Source organism: Corvus hawaiiensis, chromosome 5 (genome assembly GCF_020740725.1).
Source record: "Corvus hawaiiensis isolate bCorHaw1 chromosome 5, bCorHaw1.pri.cur, whole genome shotgun sequence".
Classification (NCBI taxonomy): domain Eukaryota; kingdom Metazoa; phylum Chordata; class Aves; order Passeriformes; family Corvidae; genus Corvus; species Corvus hawaiiensis.
Genome location: NC_063217.1, coordinates 33328924 through 33350452, shown reverse-complemented (window position 1 = coordinate 33350452; position 21529 = coordinate 33328924). Strand labels below are relative to the sequence as shown.

Here is a 21529-nt window from a genome sequence, read left to right as displayed (position 1 = left end):
CCTTTCTCCCTTGTGTCAGGCAAAAGGAGACTCTAGCCCACTTTCTTCAGTATGTTGTTCATTCTTAACCTCATCATTATTTATTTATTCTTAATGTAGAAACTGACTTTACTAGTCCCAACAGCTTTCTGGCAACTTTTGAGGTTGAGAGCTTGCTAACAGTCATAATATTGAATTTATCACAACTCAAGAGAAATATATTAATACAATGAAAGAATTAAGAACACCACAAAGGTTCTGTTGTGAAGTTACTCAGTGAAGCCTTAGCGGAGAACTGCCAAAACCCAGTAAGTAATCTATTGACAGATGGCTGAATTACAGAAGACTCATTAATATTGCACCAGAAGTTCAGATCTAATACAACACATGGAGTAGCAAGTGTTTTTACAAGGGGATGGAATGAAAATATCAATCCAAAACTCTCTAGTTCCTCAAATGATCTTTTTATTATTAGCCTTCTATATGACCCAAGAACCACATTTGAAATTTCACAACTAGCTCTTTGCTGCAATACTGCTGCAATACACCAAAGCATTGGATCAGGTAACACAGTAAAAGCACATGGTTTGCTGTTCTTCAAGCCGCTAAATTACTGGAGTTGCGTTTTACTTAGTTAAGATCTATGTTAAGGAAGAATTCAAGCTACAAACACCACAACAAAGCAAACCATAACTTAATGGACCCTATCCATAGATAATCTTTTTTAAAACACATAAATGCAACACTGATTTCCATAGGAACTGTGTAACAAGAGAGTCTAAAGTTTTGTAGGAAAAAGAGACAACAGAATGCATACTGCATCATTTTACTGAAAGAGCATCACTGATACTACAGCATGATTGTTCCCAACAAAACAAGCAGAAGAAATCACCACTCCTTAAATGATGCTCAAATAAAACACAGAAGCAATCTAGAAAGCAGTGGGGAAAAACTTCTGCAGGTCTTCCTGAAGCAGAGGCGACATTCTTTCCTTGGTTCAGAAAGACACTTCTGACCCCTGACTTTAAATCAGCAGTAACAGTTACCACTGCTTCCAGTTACCTGGCTGAAAATCTGTCCAACCTGCCTCTGCAAAGCACCATTTATACAGCACCATATTCCTATTCTCCACATACTTGCTATGACAGAAAATCCACAGGTAATCCACAGCAGGAATGTATGTCCAATATGCACTGAATGGATGCCACCACTCACTGGCAACATGCTTTCATGGCAAAGACAGCACGTGTCTAAGTGAGGTCAGCACATGCCCACAAAACCAGGGAAAATTCACCATCAATAAGCAAAACCAAAGTAAGATTCCAAATGCTATTAAATACTGGTAGTACAGTTCATGTTATATAACTCAGGTGTTTAAATTTCATACCTATTTCAGTGATTTATTCAACAATGCACCCACACTACCCTTTAATCACAAAGCCTAAGCATCTGAGTGGTGTACGTGACTATTTTTGCAGTGGCCATGACAACATGAGATAACATTACAGGTTATGGTTTAAGGTTCTAAAAGTTTGTAAGTCTTAGAACAATGAAATATGATTTATCTATCATGTTCATACTCTATCAGTGGGTAATAAGTAATTTAACTAAACCCCTAGTTACTTCCATTGTCAGTCAGACCATAAATATAATTTGGGGGAGATGATAAATAAGGAGCAGCATTTGCGTAACGACTTGCACAGTGCGCAGTCTAGTTGTCATTTACTGGTAAGTAGGAAAAGAAAATTCCCTGGTATTCACAGGATTTCTATGAAAGCTGGTTTCCATGGAGAGATACCTGACTTTTTTTTTAAGCCATAAACAAGCTGTTTATTGCTTTTAATTTCTAAGCATTGAAATAACCTTGCAGAATGAGAAAGGCCAAACCTTATATAAAATACAATTTATAATTAGCAAGTCAAATGCACTAGGAGAGGACAATACAGCTGTCCTAATGGCATTAAGGCTAAAATTAAAATCATGCATGTTTCAGTGTATCTTCTGCAATCCCAATATAAGTTGCTTACACTTGACTGATACTTTATTTTATACTGCTACACTACCACATGCATATCACATTTGAAAAATACAAAAGGATTAAATAAACCACAGTTCTTCATCAATATATAGTAGTTTAAGAGTGAAACTATTTCCCTGTGGTATCCCTAAACAAATACTTCCTAGAACATCCATTATTGCAGGCCACAGAGCTCTTTAAAAGTGATTTTGGAGAATTCATGATTTGGTGGGTTTAAGAGAAGGAGAATGTCCTTTTCAGGTAAAAATTTTCCCTATTTAAACATGCTTAAATAGGGCTGCTAGTTATCTCTTGATATCATTAGAAAGACAACAGATATCTTACAGGCACTGGACTTCTTTTCCCCATAATTACACATTTGCTCATAGATGTTGGGAAAGTCTGGATTCTCCATAATCTCACAGATTTTCAATATGTTTTCAAACTCTAAATATAAGAATAAGATAGTAATTGCTTTTCTACCTCAACATAGGTTTCTAGACCTGTGAAAACCAAGCATGTGAATACACATACACATTGAAAATTAGTTCAAACTCTGAACATACACACTAAATGGAATTCTGCCGGAAAGCTATATATGCTTAATTCAACTGTACAGTTTGGGTATGTATATACTGTAAAGTCTACTTTAACTTTAGATACTGCTTAGCAGCTTTTCTACAAATACACTAGTTCAGCACGAATGAGCACACAGATAACATATCCCTAAAGAGAACAAAGTTTCAGTTATCAAAAACTTGTTCTATTTCCTGAGTGACAAATTATATGAGAAAAAAAAAGTTGAAGTGATTGCTACATGTTCAGTTGAAGCTGCTATTTAATTTTCTACAATAGATTTTATTCAGAAACACAGAGCTTTTACTTTCATAATAATGATATTTATATTACAGCGCTTTTCACAGAGGGAGCTCTGACTATTTTAAAAATCTAAGGCATAGAAGAGCCTTATTAGCACAGAGGTCAGTGAGAGCTTCAAGGATAGAACTGGTCTTCAGTCTGTGGCCAATTGCCCTACTTACCCCATCACACCACCTCCTCAAGTTAATAATAGCTAACACCATGGATTTACAGACTAATTCTCACAGACACTTCTGTAAAATAAGCAGGTATCAACCCCATTTTACAGAGAAGAAAACAAAATACTAAATTCTTTAGCACTGTATACACCTTGTGCTATCCCATTGTATTGATACCAAACAATTGGATAAAGAGATATAGAGAAATTTTAGCAGAAAACTCAGTTCTGAACTACTAGAAAGCAAGAGATTTGTCTAAAGACAGAGAGCAAGTCTGTAGCATAATGGGTTGAGACGGATGAGTGCTTAGTCACACTCATATACTTAACCCATCTCTTTATCTGCATAATAATCGTGACATAGGATCAAGGAAAAATAGCATCAGAAGATTTTCCAATTTATTTTATTCCCAGTTTTCTAACATGGTGATTTATGAAATTACCTTCAAAAACAATCTTTTACAATCTATTTCTTTGCATTGCCATACTTAATTCTCTTTTTGTGTTCAGATTACTCAAGAGTACAGCAGAGGAAATAACTGACATTTTTTATTATTATGGGTTTAGAATATTGCTTTCAGTTATTAATTTTCTGAACTATCTTTAAGGTTTATAGCAAAGTGCAAACATCATCGAATCACAAAATAATTACATGCAAAGATCTATATAACACCATGAAACAACTGAAAAATTGTATCTCTACCTGAAAATTTATAATCACACCTGCTATCAGCAATACCTATCTAAAAAACAATCAAAGTGCTATATACAGCAGGGAGACTATGAGATTTCCAACTAGAATTATGCTATTTGCAAGATTTTGGCTTACTAAGAAATACATAATGGAAAATTTGGCTTTTATCAAGAACAAGCATAGCTTTAGGAGTTGTAAAGGCATGATAAATTTTTGTCCACATACAGTTTTTTAAATGCTTACAAATGAATAGTTTTCAGTATGAACACAAATAGGTGAAGGACATATAAAGGAAAAATTTTTTCAGTTACTTTTAACTGCAACAGTTTCTAAATGCTTTAAATTAATTCTGCTTTAAGATACACAAACCGCCTTGCTGCCTAATAACCAGACTCTTGTGCTAGTCCAAATTTTTTTCTTTGTTTTTGCAATTCTTTTTTTAATACAAGAGATTCCAGTCTTCCCTAATGTATGCACTGGTAATGTGAACAATCATACAAAATTAATTACTGTGTGCCCCATAGAAACAACACAGTAACAGATCACATGGAAATTCTGCAAGTATCTGGGGACCTTGGGAAGTTAAACTTGTATAACTGCTGTAAATGCTTAGGTCCAGCTATATTACAAGCATATTTGAAAAAAAACTTAAATAAAATGCTTCATCAGTATAAAGTACTGGGAGAATATTATACTTTAAAACCAAATCATGATTATTTAAATATTTTTTTCATGCATTCTGGGCTTGCAGTACTCTCACTTGAAGCAATGTTTATGCCTACGCAGTTCTGATGAACATTTAATGGAGACTGGGGGGTGTGAGAAAATTATTTGCAATTTTTTTCTCCCTAATGTGTACAAAAAAAATTTGTAAGCCATAACTCAGAATAAGATTAGCTCCTATCTTCCCAGACTAGTTACTTTCCACCATTAATAATTCTGCCCCATTTAAACTTCAAAATGCCCAAACTAATTAAGCTGAGTTGTGCTTGCCGATTTAGAGAGGCACTTGGGAGTAATGTACACATTAATCAGGAACATTAGCTGCTAGACTATATGAATTCTACTTCTCATTACTTTATCTTTATTATTGTTATTTAAAATTGGTTTTCAGTTTTGAGAAAAAAGTTCCTCTCCCCAGTAGAGATTCATCTCTGAGAATACCTGCTCTCAGCTATAATACCCATTTGTTTTAGGGATGAGATGAATCCATTGGTAATCACTGGTTACTAAATAGCTTCTTGCTAACAGGGACCAAATAAAGACATAGGACATCATAATTTCAATTGCCTAGCAACAACTCTTCTGGCATCATGTTTTGACAACTGGTTGGAATTGTTTCTAGTATGAAAGAATGGCTGAAGCACAAGGACTGTCAGAGATGAGAACCAGTGCTACCTTTCTTGATGGCTAGTGTTGTTTTTCTTAACCTCAAAGAATTTCCATACAAATAAAATCCTCATTTTTTAGTTATAGGCAAGTTAAACCATGTATACAATACATTTTAAATCCTTATTCACTAGAAACTCAGTCTGGCAAGGTGCAAAGTGAAGAAACACAATACATGCAGTTCTAGTCATACCAGGCTTACTTCAACACAGCAAACCTGGCTTGGAATGTACCAGACTTAAACTGCAAGAGGCTTTCCTCACCTGAGATCATCAGATTTCTTCAGTCAAGCCTTTTTTCTTCCACAGATTTTAGTGCCAAAAACTCTGGGCCATGAAAACAAATGCAAAAGCACCATGTAGACCTTAAAATATGCACGAGAGCATCCAGGGCACTCTCACCCCATATAATGAAGGTTTGCAATGAATGCAGGGAAAGAGACTCCAAATTTTCTTAGGCTTCATTATTAGATTTTTTAAGTCCATTACCCAGAAGCAACCACTCAAGTTTTAGTAAAGATTATCTGCTATTTTTCTTTTTAAAATACCATTACTCAACCTATGGTATTTTAGAAGGCAGACACCTAGTTCAGAAAAGGATTTCAAATACTTCTGTTTAATTATCGAAAAGGTACTAGAAGTTTAAGTATATGAATACCATTTACCATGCAACAAAATTTTGGACTGTCTTTGTTTTGATAATCCAGCCCTTCTACAGAAAGGTTGATGCTTTAATTTAGATATTAAACTGTGCCATAGTCCAGTAAACCTTAAAATGCCTGTGCAGCTTTATTATTAAATTTGTTAATATATCAAATCTTTTTAGATTCACTCCATCTGTGTATTCATTCTCCTCTATTTGAACACAGTTGTTCTCAACAACATGCAGATGTTGTATTTTGTAAAAAGAAAATTTAAAAATCACCTTTCAGAAGCTGATTCAGGTCCATGGCATCATGCAAGACTTTTCGGCTATATCTGCGATCAAACTCAGAATCTAATGAAAAAAATACAGATATAAGATTGAATTTCCCAGCCCCATAGGTTTTGCACATTTTGTGTTATACTTAAATTCTGAAAATTACCATATAATTCTTGGTTCACATTTTCCTGCCTCTTTACTTTTAGCTTCTTATCATTTGATGCTACAAATTCAAAAGACTGGATAGGACTGATGTCTGGAGTTGATAGAGGTGTCACGTCAGTCACTGTGTCTTCAGACTCCTCCAAGTCATCACCAAGCTTTGGTTTTCCTTCCGCTAATTTCATTGCTGACTTAAATTTTTGTTTTGGAGACAGAAGAGCATTTCTACAAGCATTCCTCTTTGGGGACAGATAAGGTGAATCTGATAAACAGCTATCAGAATCTGTATCAGAACAATCTGTATCTGAGCTTGAGGATGAGGAGGAGGATGAGGAAGAGGAGGAAGAAGAAGAGGAGGAGCTGATAGTATATTTTTTGCTAGCCTTTTTTATGTTGTTTGGTTGCTTAGCTGACTTTGGTCTAACCTTCTGTTTTTTGCCATCATCACTACTATCTTCTTCATCTGTATAGTAATCTTCTTCACCTTCTTTAACTATTTTAGGAATTCCAGCAGGAACATTCTCCTGTGTTCCTCTATTTGCCACAGGTGTTGCTCCAGAGGTACTTGCATTCTCTGCAACTGAAGAAACTGTCAAAGATGAAGTATTTTCAACAGAATCTTTGCTGTTTTCTAGGGACTGATCCTTTTGCAAATCTATCTGCTTTTCTTCACTTTCTTCCTCACAACACTCTTCATCTTTTGAATGAGAAACCAAATCAGTGTCTGTAAGAGCTGCCTTTGTACTTTCTTTCTCTATATATTCACCATTTTCTTCAGCTTTCTTTTTCTCTTCCTCAAAGTCACTGTCAAAGAAGGCATGATCCACTTCACCATCTGATATGTCTTCAAAATGGTCCATAATGAAATATGAAGTGCCACCTACAAGCATCAGAAAACATTTCCAAAGATTTGTGTTAAAAACATGTCCAAGTATACTTTTAGTGTAAGAGTTCTGCTCTTCACTCTTTTAGCTCTAGTAATTTATAATTCTGCAATTAATTACATGAAGTTGATAGAAACAATTCCATAGTGAGCTTGGTAAAAAAATGTAGTGCCACCTTATTGCACACAGCTTATATGTTAGACTGGAAAGCTTTACTGTAAGCCAACCCATCACAATTTCAAAACTACTACTTCTAAGCAAATTTGTCAAACACTGTTAGTGGCTAAAAAATCTAAGCTATTACAAACAAGCAATTAAAGTGTCTTATTTTGTCCCTTTAAGCTAGAACCATTTTACGCTAGAGCCACTTATGAGCTATCATTAGTTGGAATTCTGTATTGAAAACCTTGTTTGTATACAGTGGTCACCATCTTGGCTGACACAGCCATACACACTGCAGACTTTCAGCATTTAAGAAGAGAAGAAATTTCAATTTACATCGAAAGATCCATGACTCTATAGGTTAAATTGTGACAGATGTAGGGTCAGTGTCAGTGTTCATGTTTTAGTTTGGATAAGGAGCCTGCTTTTCATGACAGTCCTCTGTAGCTCGCACTCCACAGTACAGTAAGGAAACTTAATTCTTTCAGATGAACCTAGACTTTAAAAAGTCTGATCCAAGCATGAAACCAGTGCATTTAAACCAGCAGTCACCATTCAGTCCATGGAACCAGATCATGGCTAGCCCTAATAAATAATATTGTGGATATCAGGACCTCAGTGCAAACCATTATGTTCTACAAATCTGCTCCTATTGTGTCATACTTCTTACAGAATTCTATGGTGTTCGATCTTATGCATGTGGCAGGAGGATACGAAAGTTTTCACTCATTTGTAGTATATATACAGAGTTAAAATGAAAAATCCAAACACCCCACAACCAAACAAAATTAGCCAGTATCAAAGACTACCTGTCCCATCTAGCCAGAGGCACTTTTCTCCTACTCTTTACAACAGATTTTACACAAATTTAGAAAGCTACAATCAATAAATATGTAACATTCTTTAGACCCAAGGAAACCAAACATGAAGACATTGGAAGCAACTATACAAGGCTGGAAAACCTTGTATAGATGGATGGTCTCCCTTAAACCACATACAGTTTGTTGCCACGGCAAACAAAGGTGGAAAAAAGGAATTTCCAGGAAAGGTTCTAGCTAAAAATTACTTCAAAATACAGAATTTTTAAAGGTCACTCAGATATTTTGCCACTTCTCAAATAATACTGGTTTAGAGTAATTGAAAATATGCTTCTTAAATCACAACATAAAACCGGAAAGTCTGGAACTTCCTATGGTTTTAAGAATCACAAAGCCAAAGAACTGAAAAGAGACTTTGTATGGTTAGATGATGTATAAAGCTGAAAACACTATTAAGCAACAGAAACAGAGATCAATTTTCAGGATCACAAAGATAACTCTCTAAAGCACCTAGCTCTTCAAAGAGCAACAAAACAAAGGAGTAAAACACTTTTGGGAATGCAGACATCCAGCAAGTTAAAGTCTCCCACAAGAACAGGTGCTAGCCATTGTGAAACCACCCTGCTTCTTACAGATCTTCAACTTCATGTGCCTCTTCATCCTGGCAGGGTGGCCTGTAACAGACACCCCTCAGGACGACTGCCTCGTTGGCCATGTCCCTGGTTCTCACTCACAGGCACTCAACCTTATCATTGCCATCCCTGAGCTCTACACAGTTGAAACACTCCCTAATGGGCCACCCCACCACCTCTCCCTCCTTGCATATCCCTCCTGAGGAGCTTATAACCATCCATTGCAGGACTCCAGCCGTGACTATCATCCCACCACATTTCCGTGATGGTGGCTACATCATGGTTTTCCTGCAGCACCATGGCTTCTGGCTCCTCTTGGTTTTTACCCATACTACATGCATTGGTGCAGATGCACTTCAGCTGGGCTGTTGATTTCACCCTTCATGTCACTTCTTGTGATACTTGGCTTCAGGCAGCTTGCACAGCCTGCAGTGTGCAACTATCATGTGAATTCCTGAAAGTTTTTCTAGAGCAGCTTCCTAAAAGGATAATACATTTTAATAAATAAAAACATGCACAATAGAAAAATAAAAAACAATCAGAAGAGTAACACATTATTTACATTTAATTTTCTACCTCATGTAGTCTAAACCAGAAGGGAACAAAACCTATAAACTATAGATCATTAATTATTTATTTAGCAAATACAACTTGAACAAAGCCATTTCTATGAATAAAATTAATATAGGAAGTACAGTGTAAAAATGAAAACCCTTTCTTCTCCATGATGAGAGACTTTTATTATTTAAGGAACTAGCATCTCTCCAGCTCGTAGCTGAAAATATTATGACTGATTAGTAAAAGTAGGCATGTGGTGTATTTTGCTTGTCTCAAACACAAATCTGAAATACTGTTAGCACTGTTGTATATGTAAGAGCGTAAGGGGCTAGGGCAAAAAGGTTTGCAGGTGGACACAGAGAAACTAGTACAGCTTAATATAGCTGAAAACTTTAGTAGAGCTTAAAATATAAAGTTTTGTTGAGTGCAATCAAACCCATGTATTTATAGTTTATGTAATGCTATGCCTGCAAAGGAGACTGAACTAACAGTATCTCATCGGCTATAATGTGTAATTACATCATGACTTCTCAGATGACTTTTCTGAACACAGTCTCTGAAGCGATGATGGGATTTAACTCAAGACAAAAGGGCAGTGTAGAGGTGGCAAAAGGTGATAAAAGACAGCAAGAAGCTTGTACATTCCTTTCCACCATTAATGCCAGCCAAAGAGCATCTTCTCACTCTACATGATTCAGGAATAGCTCACCTGCCAGTGGGCTGTTTTCTATGAAGACTGAGGCATAACTGCTTCGCAGACAGCAACCACCAGTACAGAAGAGATCATTTAGCAGTCTGACCCTGCCCAAGGAGCAGCAGTCATTCCATTGCCAAATATATATTCCATTCCTCTAGTACAAGTCCCTAACAACTTTAGCTTTCATCTTAATGGGAAACAGACATGCCACGTCTCTCACTGACACTCAATCATTCACAAACTAAAGATTAATTAATTCTGTCATTTCCATTAAAAACAAACAAGAGGAAATAAACAAAGAGATCGTATTCTTGGATCCTATTCTACTTCTGCATCTAGAGTGTCTGCAACAGAGCTGGAATTTGCCAAGATGATGCAATACAGAAGAAGCAATTTTGCTGATAATCCATGCCTAAATCAATAAATTGGCTCTGTGTACAGTTTCACACCCATTTATATACAACACAGAGTGTAATTTTACTTCTAGGAGAAATACAGAGTTCTGCTATGTTGCCAGTTTTTAAAATATAGAATCAACAATTGATATTTTGAAATCCCCAAAGAAATTGTCATTACAGTCAAATACTTAGCATTGGCTGCTAATTCTAGTGACCACTGTATTTATTTACCAAAAAAAACACATGCTTTTTGTGGCTTTCTGCCATGATACTCTCTAACACAAACATGATCAACTCCAAAGAGCAGGCTGGCCATTAATTATTTGCCAGATCTTTTTTTACTGTAATATTTCTTCTCCCCATGTAATTCTCTACCTCTCACCCCATTTTTCTTGCAACCGTAACAATCACTCATTACCCCAGCCAAGCACACCCTTTTGTCTTTTTCTCTTCCTCGCTGCAGTTCTTCCTAGTTTAGGAAGAACTAGCTTATACCACTTTTTTAAGCCCCTCAAGCTCGACCCATTTAAGATCAGAAAGCAGTGGCCAAGCAGCCAAGGAGAACATGCAGTCTGGCTCTCAGGGCTTTAGAGGCCCACGCTTTCTTGTCAGGGGGTCAACACACTGAGCATCTGACTACCTACCGAGACCACATCCACATTCTCCCCAGCTGGACACTGCAAGAACAAAGACCACTCAGCTCCTGCAGAAGTCAACCACTGCCTGCTGCTGCACTACCCAAAGAAAAAGCAGCATTTTGACATCCTCCTCCATGTCAAAAAACAGATCAAGACCCTAATCACACTAAGCATATTGAATGTTTTTCCCCTGCCAGCTGCAAACCTGCCAACTACAGCACCACCTGAAATATTTTTGTAGGCAATCCCTAAGAGCAGGCCATTACACATGACTGCAATATAAAGTATCTTCTACCAAGGCAGGATGGTACATAGAAAGTCATGTAATGAGGATACAGATTTAGATACGGGTTTGTGTTTGAACATATACTGCCTTTTGAAAACATTTTTGAATGTCAGAAACTAACACTTATGAAGTACATTAAGTACCCAGGGAAAGATTGGAGGTGTTTTAAACTTGGTTAAGCCTCGAAGTTATCCACTATATCTTTTACTTTTTAAAATGCACACCATCTGAAACATGTGCATCCAAGACATTCAGATATAAGCAGTGACCAACTTTCTTTTCTTGTAAGCATTCTACTTTCATGATCAAGGAAGAGGCTGATTTTTATAGAGGACAACTGGGTTTTTTCCTTATCTTGTAACATAAAAACTCCTAGCATGAAGACTACCATGCTCCAAGGAAAGCTGTTTTTTTTTCCAATCAAGTAACCCACAGATCCCTAGCATGCAGGACATCACACTCTGCGTTTGTATGCTATGCATGCTCTGAAGGGCCTAAATGCTTTCGCGACATCATAAGTTTCTAGTATTTAATAGAAGGAGAAAACAAGCCCTTTACACATGCTAGGGGCTGAATCAGAAATGTCTGATGTTACTGTGTGCATCCTGTGCATCACCACAAAGGCCATAATACAGCACAGCTATAGTACGCTCACAATGAGTCAATAGTATGTTTACAGCAACAAGAAAGAACAGACACCATCTTAGGATATATTAAAAAACATGTAAAGTATCAGAAGCAGTATAATATTGTATTTAGCTCCAACAAGGCACCTTCTGGTTTAGGGTTGAAAGTGTTTTAGGTTGAAAGCGTTTTAAATAAATGATTTATACTACCAACGGTAACATTGGTACATGTTCTTTGCAACAGTTCAAAATCCTCTGATTCTACATTCTCATTATTTCCCCTCTGGGGATCCTGCCCCCTTAAACCTGCTGGCTGCCAAATTGCCTCTTTGTATGGTGAACTTGGGAGAGGTTGAAAATGCTAAAGGAACTGCACCTGGCTCCGTCTCCCACCCTTCCTCATTTTTGGCTGAAGCTTAAAAAAATGTCAGCAAACAAGCAAAAAAGATAAATTTGAAAACATCTAGAAGAGAGCAATAAAAATGTTAGGACAAGAAAAGTTCTACTTTTTGAGGTTTGTTAGTTCAGAAGAGGGGAAACATGAGAAAACACAAGTCTTAAAACCTGTGTGACAAACCACACATACTCAGCCCTATTTACCTCTTCTTTAATTAAAGCTTTCATATTTGCTACTAAGACCAACAAAGCATGCAAAGGAAGGAATATAGCTCTTAGGAAACTACCTCCCTTAACGGAAACCCCCAATGAATGAAACAACCAGTCTCTTTAGTAGATATTCTGATTTTCCAAGTTCAGAGCATAATGCCTGCTACAGCTGTTCTGCATACCACAAGTTCTCGAAACCTGGCTACCAATTTCCCCAATCCAAACCATGATTGGTTTTGAACCAATCTACAGAATACAAGGCCTCAACTTCAGCTCAGAATAAACTCCAACACTATAAATCTATTCAAGCTCCATACATTCCTCACTGAGCGCAAGATGGAAGGGCCCATTAAGGCACAGGCAAATTATTCTGCAAAACACCACAAGGTAGACAAGAGCTGGAATCAGCATCCAAGAAAAATCTTTAGGAAAGGATCCTCTGGACATTGTCCAGTCCACTGCTCAAAGCAGGGTCAGCTTCAAAACTGCATCTACTTTTGCTCAAGGCCTTGTCCAACCAAGTTCTCAAAAACTCCAAGGATGAACACTTGTGCTATGTGGACATCTGCTTGAATGCTTAACAACCCTTATTGGGGGTTGGAACTAGATAACTTTAATGTCCCTTCCAACCTAACCATTCTGTGATTCTACAATTAACTGGTTTTGGTTTTTTTTTTTTTCTTTAATTAGAATTTTCCATGTCACATCCGGCAACTGTTATTAGCTTCTATCCTTTCATGGTACATCTGCAAGAAAAATCTGGTATCCGTTTTGTTGGGGTCCCTTGCTCCTGCCATGGAGCCCTGGGAGAGGGGCCCTGGGGGGGAGGCACGGGATTTCCCTGCCCCTGCTCAGCCTCGTTCCCATTGGTTGGTTTGGGTTCCCTGATAACGCCAAGGACCCTCGGGTCCCGTGACTGCGGAGCTCCTGAGCTGAGCCCCGGCCATGCGGCTGGAGAAATAAACATCTCTGAAACATCTACCACGAATCTGTCCATATATACTTCGTTTCCACGGGACTCCTGGTTTGAAATATGCTTGTTGCAGTAATCCCCGCTGCGACAAACTGGTGGAGGAATGCGGGCAAGATACCGATCCCTGAGGAAAATTCGTGAGTAAAATAACCACTCTAGACCTCTCTCTTCTCATCTTGGTTTGGATATTCTTTCTGGACTATGGAAGAATCGTGGGAAATGGGGCTCTCTGAGCCACAGAAAGAAATGTACCTAGAAGTTAAAGGAATCCTTGAACAACAAAACAAAAAAGTAATGGAACCAGGAGATCTAGAACTTTTTTTTAACTGGCTTTTCAAAAATTTCTCCTATATTTCTCGAGACTTACTTTTTGATATTGAACCTCCTGGATCTTGTCAGGGGTGTTTTTGGGACGAGATCTTGTGGGAGATGAAAGATCAAACAGAACATGTATTAGTGATTGAACCCTTGCGTGGATCCATGGTAGTCAGTGAAGCTATTCAGGAGCATTTATATGGTCCTATTAAAGCTAAGGATGGCCATAGTCCCGCGGCCGAGGCCACGCGGCCGCCATCCCTGTGGCACACGCCGGTGGAGGTGCCTGCGCTGGATGCGCCCGGCCCCCTCGGGAGTGCATGCCTTATCGCGGACCCCATCCCTGTCTCGGGGTCCCCGGCCACGCGACCGCGAGTGAGGGAGCGATGCCGCAGGTGCCGCGGGTGCCGTGGGCCACGAGCAGCCAGGAACCGGGCATCGGCGTGGCAGGCCGCTCTGAGCACACGGCTCGGAGAGCCCTTCGGAGGGAGAAGCGGCGGTTTCCACAGCGACACGAGAAGCCGCGCAGCGCAGCGCCGAGCTGAAACGGGGCCACACTCAAAGCAGCGTGGAGTTTGCAGAGCAGAACCGTTCACAGGGCACGGGGCCAGCGGCGATGGCAACGTGGGGCCGCGCAGAGCCCAGACACGCACCGGAGCTGCGCCGCTCGGAGAGCGCGGAGCAGCCGCAACGCGGGGGCCCGGCCGAGACGTCTGAGTCAGCGAGGCGGCGGCCACGCGGGACCAGCAGCCACGACGAACACGCAAGCACAGGATAGGAGGAGTTGTAGCCACGAAAGTCACAGGAACTGTGAAATGGTACAATGTAAAAAACAACTATGGATTTATAACACGAGATGATACAGGGGAAGATCTATTCATCCATAGAACTGCCATTAAAAGGAATAACCCTAAAAATTACCTGCAAAGTGTAGGAGATGGGGAAGTTGTACAATTTGATATAGTGCAAGGAAAGAAGGGTTTGCAAGCAGCAAATGTTACTGGGCCTGGGGGTATTCCAGTCAAAGGAAGCCGTTATGCACAAAATTATAAACAATATCCATCCCAGCAGTTTCCCTACCCACAGCCTATTTTCCCCTTTTATCCTATACCCAATATGAACCCCTTCCTAAGTTTACCCTATCCCCAGTTTATTCCTAATCCGTTTTTCACCCCATGGCTTCCCTATACAATTCCATTTCCCTACAATTCCTCTCCGATGCCGAGGGGGGGATGAAAAGGGGGAGGGAAGAAATTAAACCCTCTCCTGCCTCAGTTTCCCCACAAAACATGCCCGGAGAGTTCTGTCTCCCTTGTGTCAGCCCTAAGATGTTCCACAGAATCTGTTTGGACATTTAAAAACCCAGGAGGGTGGCTTTTTTTGTCTTGAAACTGTTCTTGTTATGTTTATCTAGTTGTTTTCATTCTCCTTTTATTAAAATAAAACGGGTGAGATGTTGGGGTCCCTCCCCTGCCATGGAGCCCTGGGAGAGGGGCCCTGGGGGGGAGGCACGGGATTTCCCTGCCCCTGCTCAGCTTCATTCCCCATTGGTTGGTTTGGGTTCCCTGATAATGCCAAGGACCCTCGGGTCCCGTGACTGCGGAGCTCCTGAGCTGAGCCCTGGCCATGCGGCTGGAGAAATAAACATCTCTGAAACATCTACCATGGATCTGTCCATATATACTTCGTTTCCCAGGACTCCTGGTTTGAAATATGCTTGTTGCAGTAATCCCCGCTGCAACACGTTTAAGATAACTATGTGGCTGCTGATCACCCCAGCCATAACTACATGGAGGTGAATCCCCCCCTCTGCTCAGATTACAGCCCATGTGGAAGTTATTATTGTTGATTAATGACAACACTCTTGTTGTTGGCTAATGAGACAGTAGCAGACTTGTGCCTGAACTAAGTAATCTGAACAGACCATGGAAGCACATTTGTCCTTCATAGACCAAATCTCACAGGACCCAATTCCAGCTCAGATCAGAACTACCATTGTTTCTAGTGCATCTGAAACCACTTGTCTAGCTGATTCTCAGCTGACTTTCACTGTCTTTTTCTCTCTCCTAGCCAGAGAAGGGGAAGAAGGGAAGACTTACTACTTCAAATTTATGAGATCAGGATACACCACCACTGCTGCCCTTACTCCTCTGCTTTTTTCTCCCCATTTTTGTTTTGGATTGCTTTTAGTCCTGGTTCTCTCTGCTGGACACAATGGAAGGATTTTCCCCTGTGTACTCTAAGATACAGTGTATTAATTCCCAAACCTATGACAGATTAGCCCTCAGAACAGCAGTTCTGTCTCAAACAGGTAGGCTCACTGGAGATGCTTCAAAGTACTCTTGAGTCTTTTTAAAAGAGTTGCAACAGAAAGTCCTGAGTCTCCTGGCTATTTCAAGTAAGAATTCAGTTCCATCAATGGGCACTAGAAAATCCTGGAACATAGCCAATTGCCATAATGGTTAGAGCAAATGAAAGCACATGACCACCAAAGAGCCCCAGATAACTGCTAGGCAAAGGCTTTCAAGTTAATGTACAAGGCAGGGAGGAGAGACAACAGGCAAAAACAGGGGGGAAAAAAAGAGGAGACAGGAAAGAAAAAAATATTTCCTCTTGAGACAAAAATAAGCCACTCCCCTACTGGGAAAAGCTGCAATACATTATGCTGAGAGGTGTGTATCAGTAGCTCCAGGACTTTACTCATACAAATACATTAAATATTTGTTCTTCAGGCCCTTCAGCAAAGGTCACCTTGTAACCTCTTGAGCAGAAAAGTTGGGTCAGAATACTGAGGTTAAATGATGGGAGTGATGATGGCCATCAGGTCTGTCTAAACAGACCATGGCTACTCATTCATTGCTGAGAATCCCAAGAAAATGACTCGCAAACCCTCTAAACCCAGGAAGAAAAGAAGTAGCTTACAATTACAATCAAAAATAAAGACAACTAATCATATGTTGGCTGATAAAAGTAGCAGCAGCTTCTGGAAGGCCTTCCATTTCTACAAGCTTAAGTGACACCACCCACACTGAAGTCTCATGGGGCTGCCGCCATACAATTTCTCACTACCTGGAAGAATCCCAACTCCAACTACGTCAAAGTGTAAAAAGCAGCAAGCTGCTAGGGGAAAACTGGTCACTGGGATTGATCTTTCCCAAAAGTGACCCATAGCCACAGTCTTTTGATAACATAGAACAGGTACGAAAAGCCCAGAAAAAGACAGACTCTACTGCCACATATCATGGTGAAGACCAAAGTAAAGGCCCAGCTTTGTTTTCCCACTCCTTCTATACTGGTACATATCTATGAAGAGTATTTCCATCCAATATCAAGATTTAAATTTTGGGGCAACATGTAGTCAACCAGGCTATCCACAACTAATGGGGGAGAGTCTGGCCCAGCAGTTCAAAACTGTATGCAAGAAAAAGGAAAAAACTGCTCTTATTAAAGCAAAGCTTCAGGATATCTGCCACGTGAAGGCTGGAGTTCCATTTGCCGGTCCTGAAATAGATGGCAGGACCATAACGGAATCAAGTACACCACAAACTATTGATGGAGTCCAGCAGCAGATAAATCACAGCATATTTCTGAATATCAGGCCATCTCTACCAAGTGGCACAGCACATGAACTGTCTCTCACAACAGAAATGCCCACTGAACTGCAAGTGTTTTCATGCTTCTAACATTACAAGCTTCACGTGCTTAGTGACCTCGCAAGACAAATATGTGTGTCATCAGCATTTCCTTTAACAGTTTTCATAGATGTGCTTCAACACACGTCAAATAGACCTGAGTTTCTGGAAGAATTTCCTTCATGAGGCCCTCCATCACAAGATGTGCCTATTATCACAGTTTAAAACATACACATACAGTTTTACAGATGTAACAATTACATTCTCCATACCCACTGAAAATAAGATGTAATTCTTAATTTTCAGTGAATATATTTCTATTTAAGAGGAACAAGCACTGCCTGGTACAGATGAGCAGGAGAAAGCATAGAAATTCAGTCACTAAATCCAGTATACGAAAAGTAGCTTCAAAAAATATCACTCAGGAAGAGTCTAAATATATTTCTGCTTCCTCAGAATGTAAGGGGCAAATGAGGTAAAAGCCTCTTGAGATAATCTCTTGCATTATATTTTTGTGACTTGTTCCTTTCTTCAGATGAGAAAATATCAAGTATGGAAAAACAGGGAAGATGTCGAAACAGAGGACTCTATTAAATTCAACATAATATGGGTTTCTTCAAGTTCCGGTGTTTATCATTACAATGAAACACTTCAAGAATGACAAATACTGATCACTGAATTGTGACTTAAACATCAGTTGAAATTGCTGGATGGAAAATAACTCAGCCAAGGAACATGGATCATGTTTTAGACCATTACTATCACCAGTCTTGGTCAAACATAACATCAGGAAGCAAAGAATGAAACAGCTTTAAGAAACAGCTCTGGTGGAAGCAGTAAGGTAACAGTCTGCCTATCCCCCATGAATTTAGGGAGTACCTAGGCTCATCTAGGATCCAGCTCACTTTCAGATTCTTACACCTAAGCTTCAGGTATAATATTATGTCATCCAAAAGGGCAGACTTTTAAAAAGCTTATAGATGATCCTGTCATCTACGCCACAGATGACCATATGCCACCCATCCTACAAAATTCACACTTTTATGTGTTCCTGGGTTGAGCCTTTCAAGGGATTGGCCAATTGCATTCAAAGCCTCAATGGGCTCAGCAGTCCTAATGGCCCTCTGAGCCCACGTATGTCTTATGAAGAAAGACAGGGCCCTCTGAATGCCCTTCTAAACATGGGCAAGCACAAAACCAAAACAATAAATCCCAGTAGGTCATAAAAGCTTTAAGTTCCAAGAAAAGGAACAGAATATCCCTAAATTACTTGTCCTTTCCCCTGGTTTCTATTCCAACCCATTACAAGTATTACCCAGGTTAGGAAAAAATCAAAGAACATATACACTACAGAAACAAAAAAACAAACAAACCAGGAAGAAGTGTTGGAAGAGCTTGAAGCATTCCAAAAGCAGAGTTCAAAGCTCTGACAACTATATTTTTAAATGCCAATTATTTCACAAACCCATTCTTAAGCTTACTTATTTTCGAGCAATGACAACTTCACTTTAATCTTCAAATAACTCCCCTGAAGAATTTAACTTTATGGAACTTTGTTCTCTCTCCACTGACAATTCCAGCAATCACTTTCCATCCAAAGAAGAGAGATTAACTATTTTTTCAAAGAAGCACAAATGTGTACAATGCATTCTATGCACTATATTGAGCACCTCACTACAGACAAAAGCAGGGATACAAAAGAAATCTAGCACTGCTATTTCTGTTACATTAATTCCATCCCACATCGTTGTCCTGGTGTTTTTATGAATGTTGCATAGAAATTATAACCATAACATTTTTAAACGTATACACGACAAATACAAACACCAGATTTTTTTTATTTCTGTTATATAGTAAGAATACGTAAGTGCAAGTATTTGCATACGATAATTAAACCAGTTTTCAAAAAACTGTGTTTGGAAAGGAAAAACTTCAGACAAGCATAAAGGTTATAGGACTTTAAATAAAGTTGTGCCATAAACCATCCTGAACTACATTTTTAAATGCCAATTTCCATAATGCACTGTGAAAACTCAGAAGAAAAAACATGTTTGACAAACACAACATATATTGCATTTTGTTGTACCATGTCACTGAGCCTCTTTCAAATGAATTCAGTACTCTGCTCTGCTGCAGGGGCCCAGGTTTCATTTGCGATTCCCCCCCCTAATCCACATGGGCCAAGAGATTTGGTGGCTGGTTGTTTTTCCAAACCACAGCTCCACCTTGGGAACCATTACTGCAGAACACAGCCCAGGGCTGGGCAGGGGGAGTTACAAGACTGTCCTGAGGAAAGTGTGGAAACGTGACTCCTGCGACGATTAACACGCTCGAGGCAAGCTGTTTGCAATAATCATTCCAGCTGACTTAATTCCCAACAATTAAGCCCACCCAAAACATTCCTCTGGACTCTACTTGAGCACCACTGCAACGTATCTCTCAAAGTCCGGTAACTTCAAGGATAGCACATACGACACTGTAGCTCGTTCCCAAAGCCGACCACTACGGCGACGAGGGCCGGTGCCTTAGAACGGAATCCCCCACCTCTTTTCCCATCTCCCCGAGGAGCAAAGCGGGCAGGCACGGCACTGATGTGGGGCGTAACACACATCTCAGGGCGGCACGACCAAACTCTAGCAGCTCAACGCCAGCCCCAGCCCTGCAAAGGCAGCGTGCACGACGCGCTCGGGGGACACCTACGTGCGCGTCGCTCAGGCAGGGGCGCGAGTAGGAAGACAGCTAATTAAAACAAAATCATTTTTTTAATTATATAATGGTGAAAAATAATGCATATGTACACACGAACAAAACACGTCTCCCACCTTGTTTCGGGAAAAATTTGCCGCAGACGGGGGAGGAACACGCCCGTAGTCCCCAACCGCCCCCAACCGCCCTCCAGGCACCTTTCGCGGCGAGGAGGCACCGCAGGCCCCACCACCCGGCCGGCAGCCCCCGCGAGGAAGCAGCAGCAGCGGCCGCCGCCGTGTCCCCCTTGGCCCCCCCTTCCCCCGGCTTTGTTGTGGTAACCGCGCAGGCAGCCGGGCGGATACTCACAGGCACGGGAGGAGAGGGAGAGACACAGAGGAGAGACCACTGGAGGCGGGAGCCGCGCAGCGCTGAGGCTGCTCGCCGCTGCCACGCCGCTCCTGCGCAGCCCCGGCCAACCCCGCGCGCCGCCGGGCGGGGAGAGGCGGTGCCTCAGAGGGGCGGGAAGGGAGCCGGGCGCAGGGACCTCCCGCTGGGAGGTGCCCCTCAGGCACGGATTCTCCACAGAATCAAAGGAACGAGGAGGGTGGAAGAGACCTCTGAAATCATCGGCTCCAACCTGTGACCGAACACCACCGTGTCAACTAGACCACGGCACTAAGTGCCACGTCCAGTCTTTCCTCAAACACCTCCAGGGACCGTGACTCCACCACCTCCCTGAGCAGCCTGTTCCAATGTCTCATCTCCCTTTCTGTGAAGAAATTCCTCCTAATGTCCAACCTAAGCGTCCCCTAGCGCAGCTTAAGACTCTGTCCTTTAATCCTGTCGCTGGTTGCCTGGGAGAAGAGGCCGATCCCTGCTTGGGTACAAGCTCCTTTCAGGTATTTGTAGAGAGCAATGAGGTCTCCCTTGAGCCTCCTCTTTTCCAGGCTAAACAGCCCTAGCTCCCTCAGCTGTTGCTCTTAAGACTTGTGCTCCAGACCCTTTACCAGCTTCATTTCCCTTCTCTGAACTTCCTCCAGTGCTTCAATGTCCTACCTGAGTTGAGAGGTCCAGAAATGGACATAGTTCTCGGGTAGTGGCCCTACCAGTGCCAACTACAGGGGAAGAATCACTTTCCTGGTCCTGCTGGCCAGCTATTTCTGATACAGACATCAGTCCCCTCCTGCCCTTCTTTGGTTTGTGGAAATGGGATGGAGAGCTGTGACTCTTACTAAGGCCGTGGAGCCCCAAGCCAAGGTGATTTTGCCCCAAGTTAGGGTGATGGTCCCCAAGTTGCAGCAATGTTGCTCCAGGCTGAAGAGATGGGGCTCCAGGTTGAGGTAACAGTGTCTCAGTCTGTCACGGTAATGCTCCAGGCTGAGGTGATGGAGCTGTTGTGCCTCAAGCTGAGGCAATGG

The 21529-nt window shown here is 40.9% G+C and overlaps 1 protein-coding gene across 2 annotated transcripts in view; it reads right to left on the bottom strand.

Moving 5' to 3' along the window:
- The window catches only part of CFAP97 (cilia and flagella associated protein 97), a 35023-nt gene extending 14424 nt beyond the window's left edge, over positions 1 to 20599 (bottom strand). Inside the window, exons 1-3 of one of the 2 annotated variants that reach the window (XM_048303919.1) lie at positions 20478 to 20599; positions 6200 to 7078; positions 6040 to 6111 (exon numbers count right to left, since the gene is read on the bottom strand). In XM_048303919.1, coding sequence (XP_048159876.1) covers positions 6040 to 6111; positions 6200 to 7058 — 931 coding nt within the window. In that variant the 5' untranslated portion in view covers positions 7059 to 7078; positions 20478 to 20599. Of the gene's footprint in view, positions 1 to 6039; positions 6112 to 6199; positions 7079 to 20245; positions 20265 to 20477 lie in introns of those variants that run through there. The other variant, XM_048303918.1, reaches the window with a different exon arrangement.
- Between the last annotated feature and the right edge of the window lie 930 nt (positions 20600 to 21529).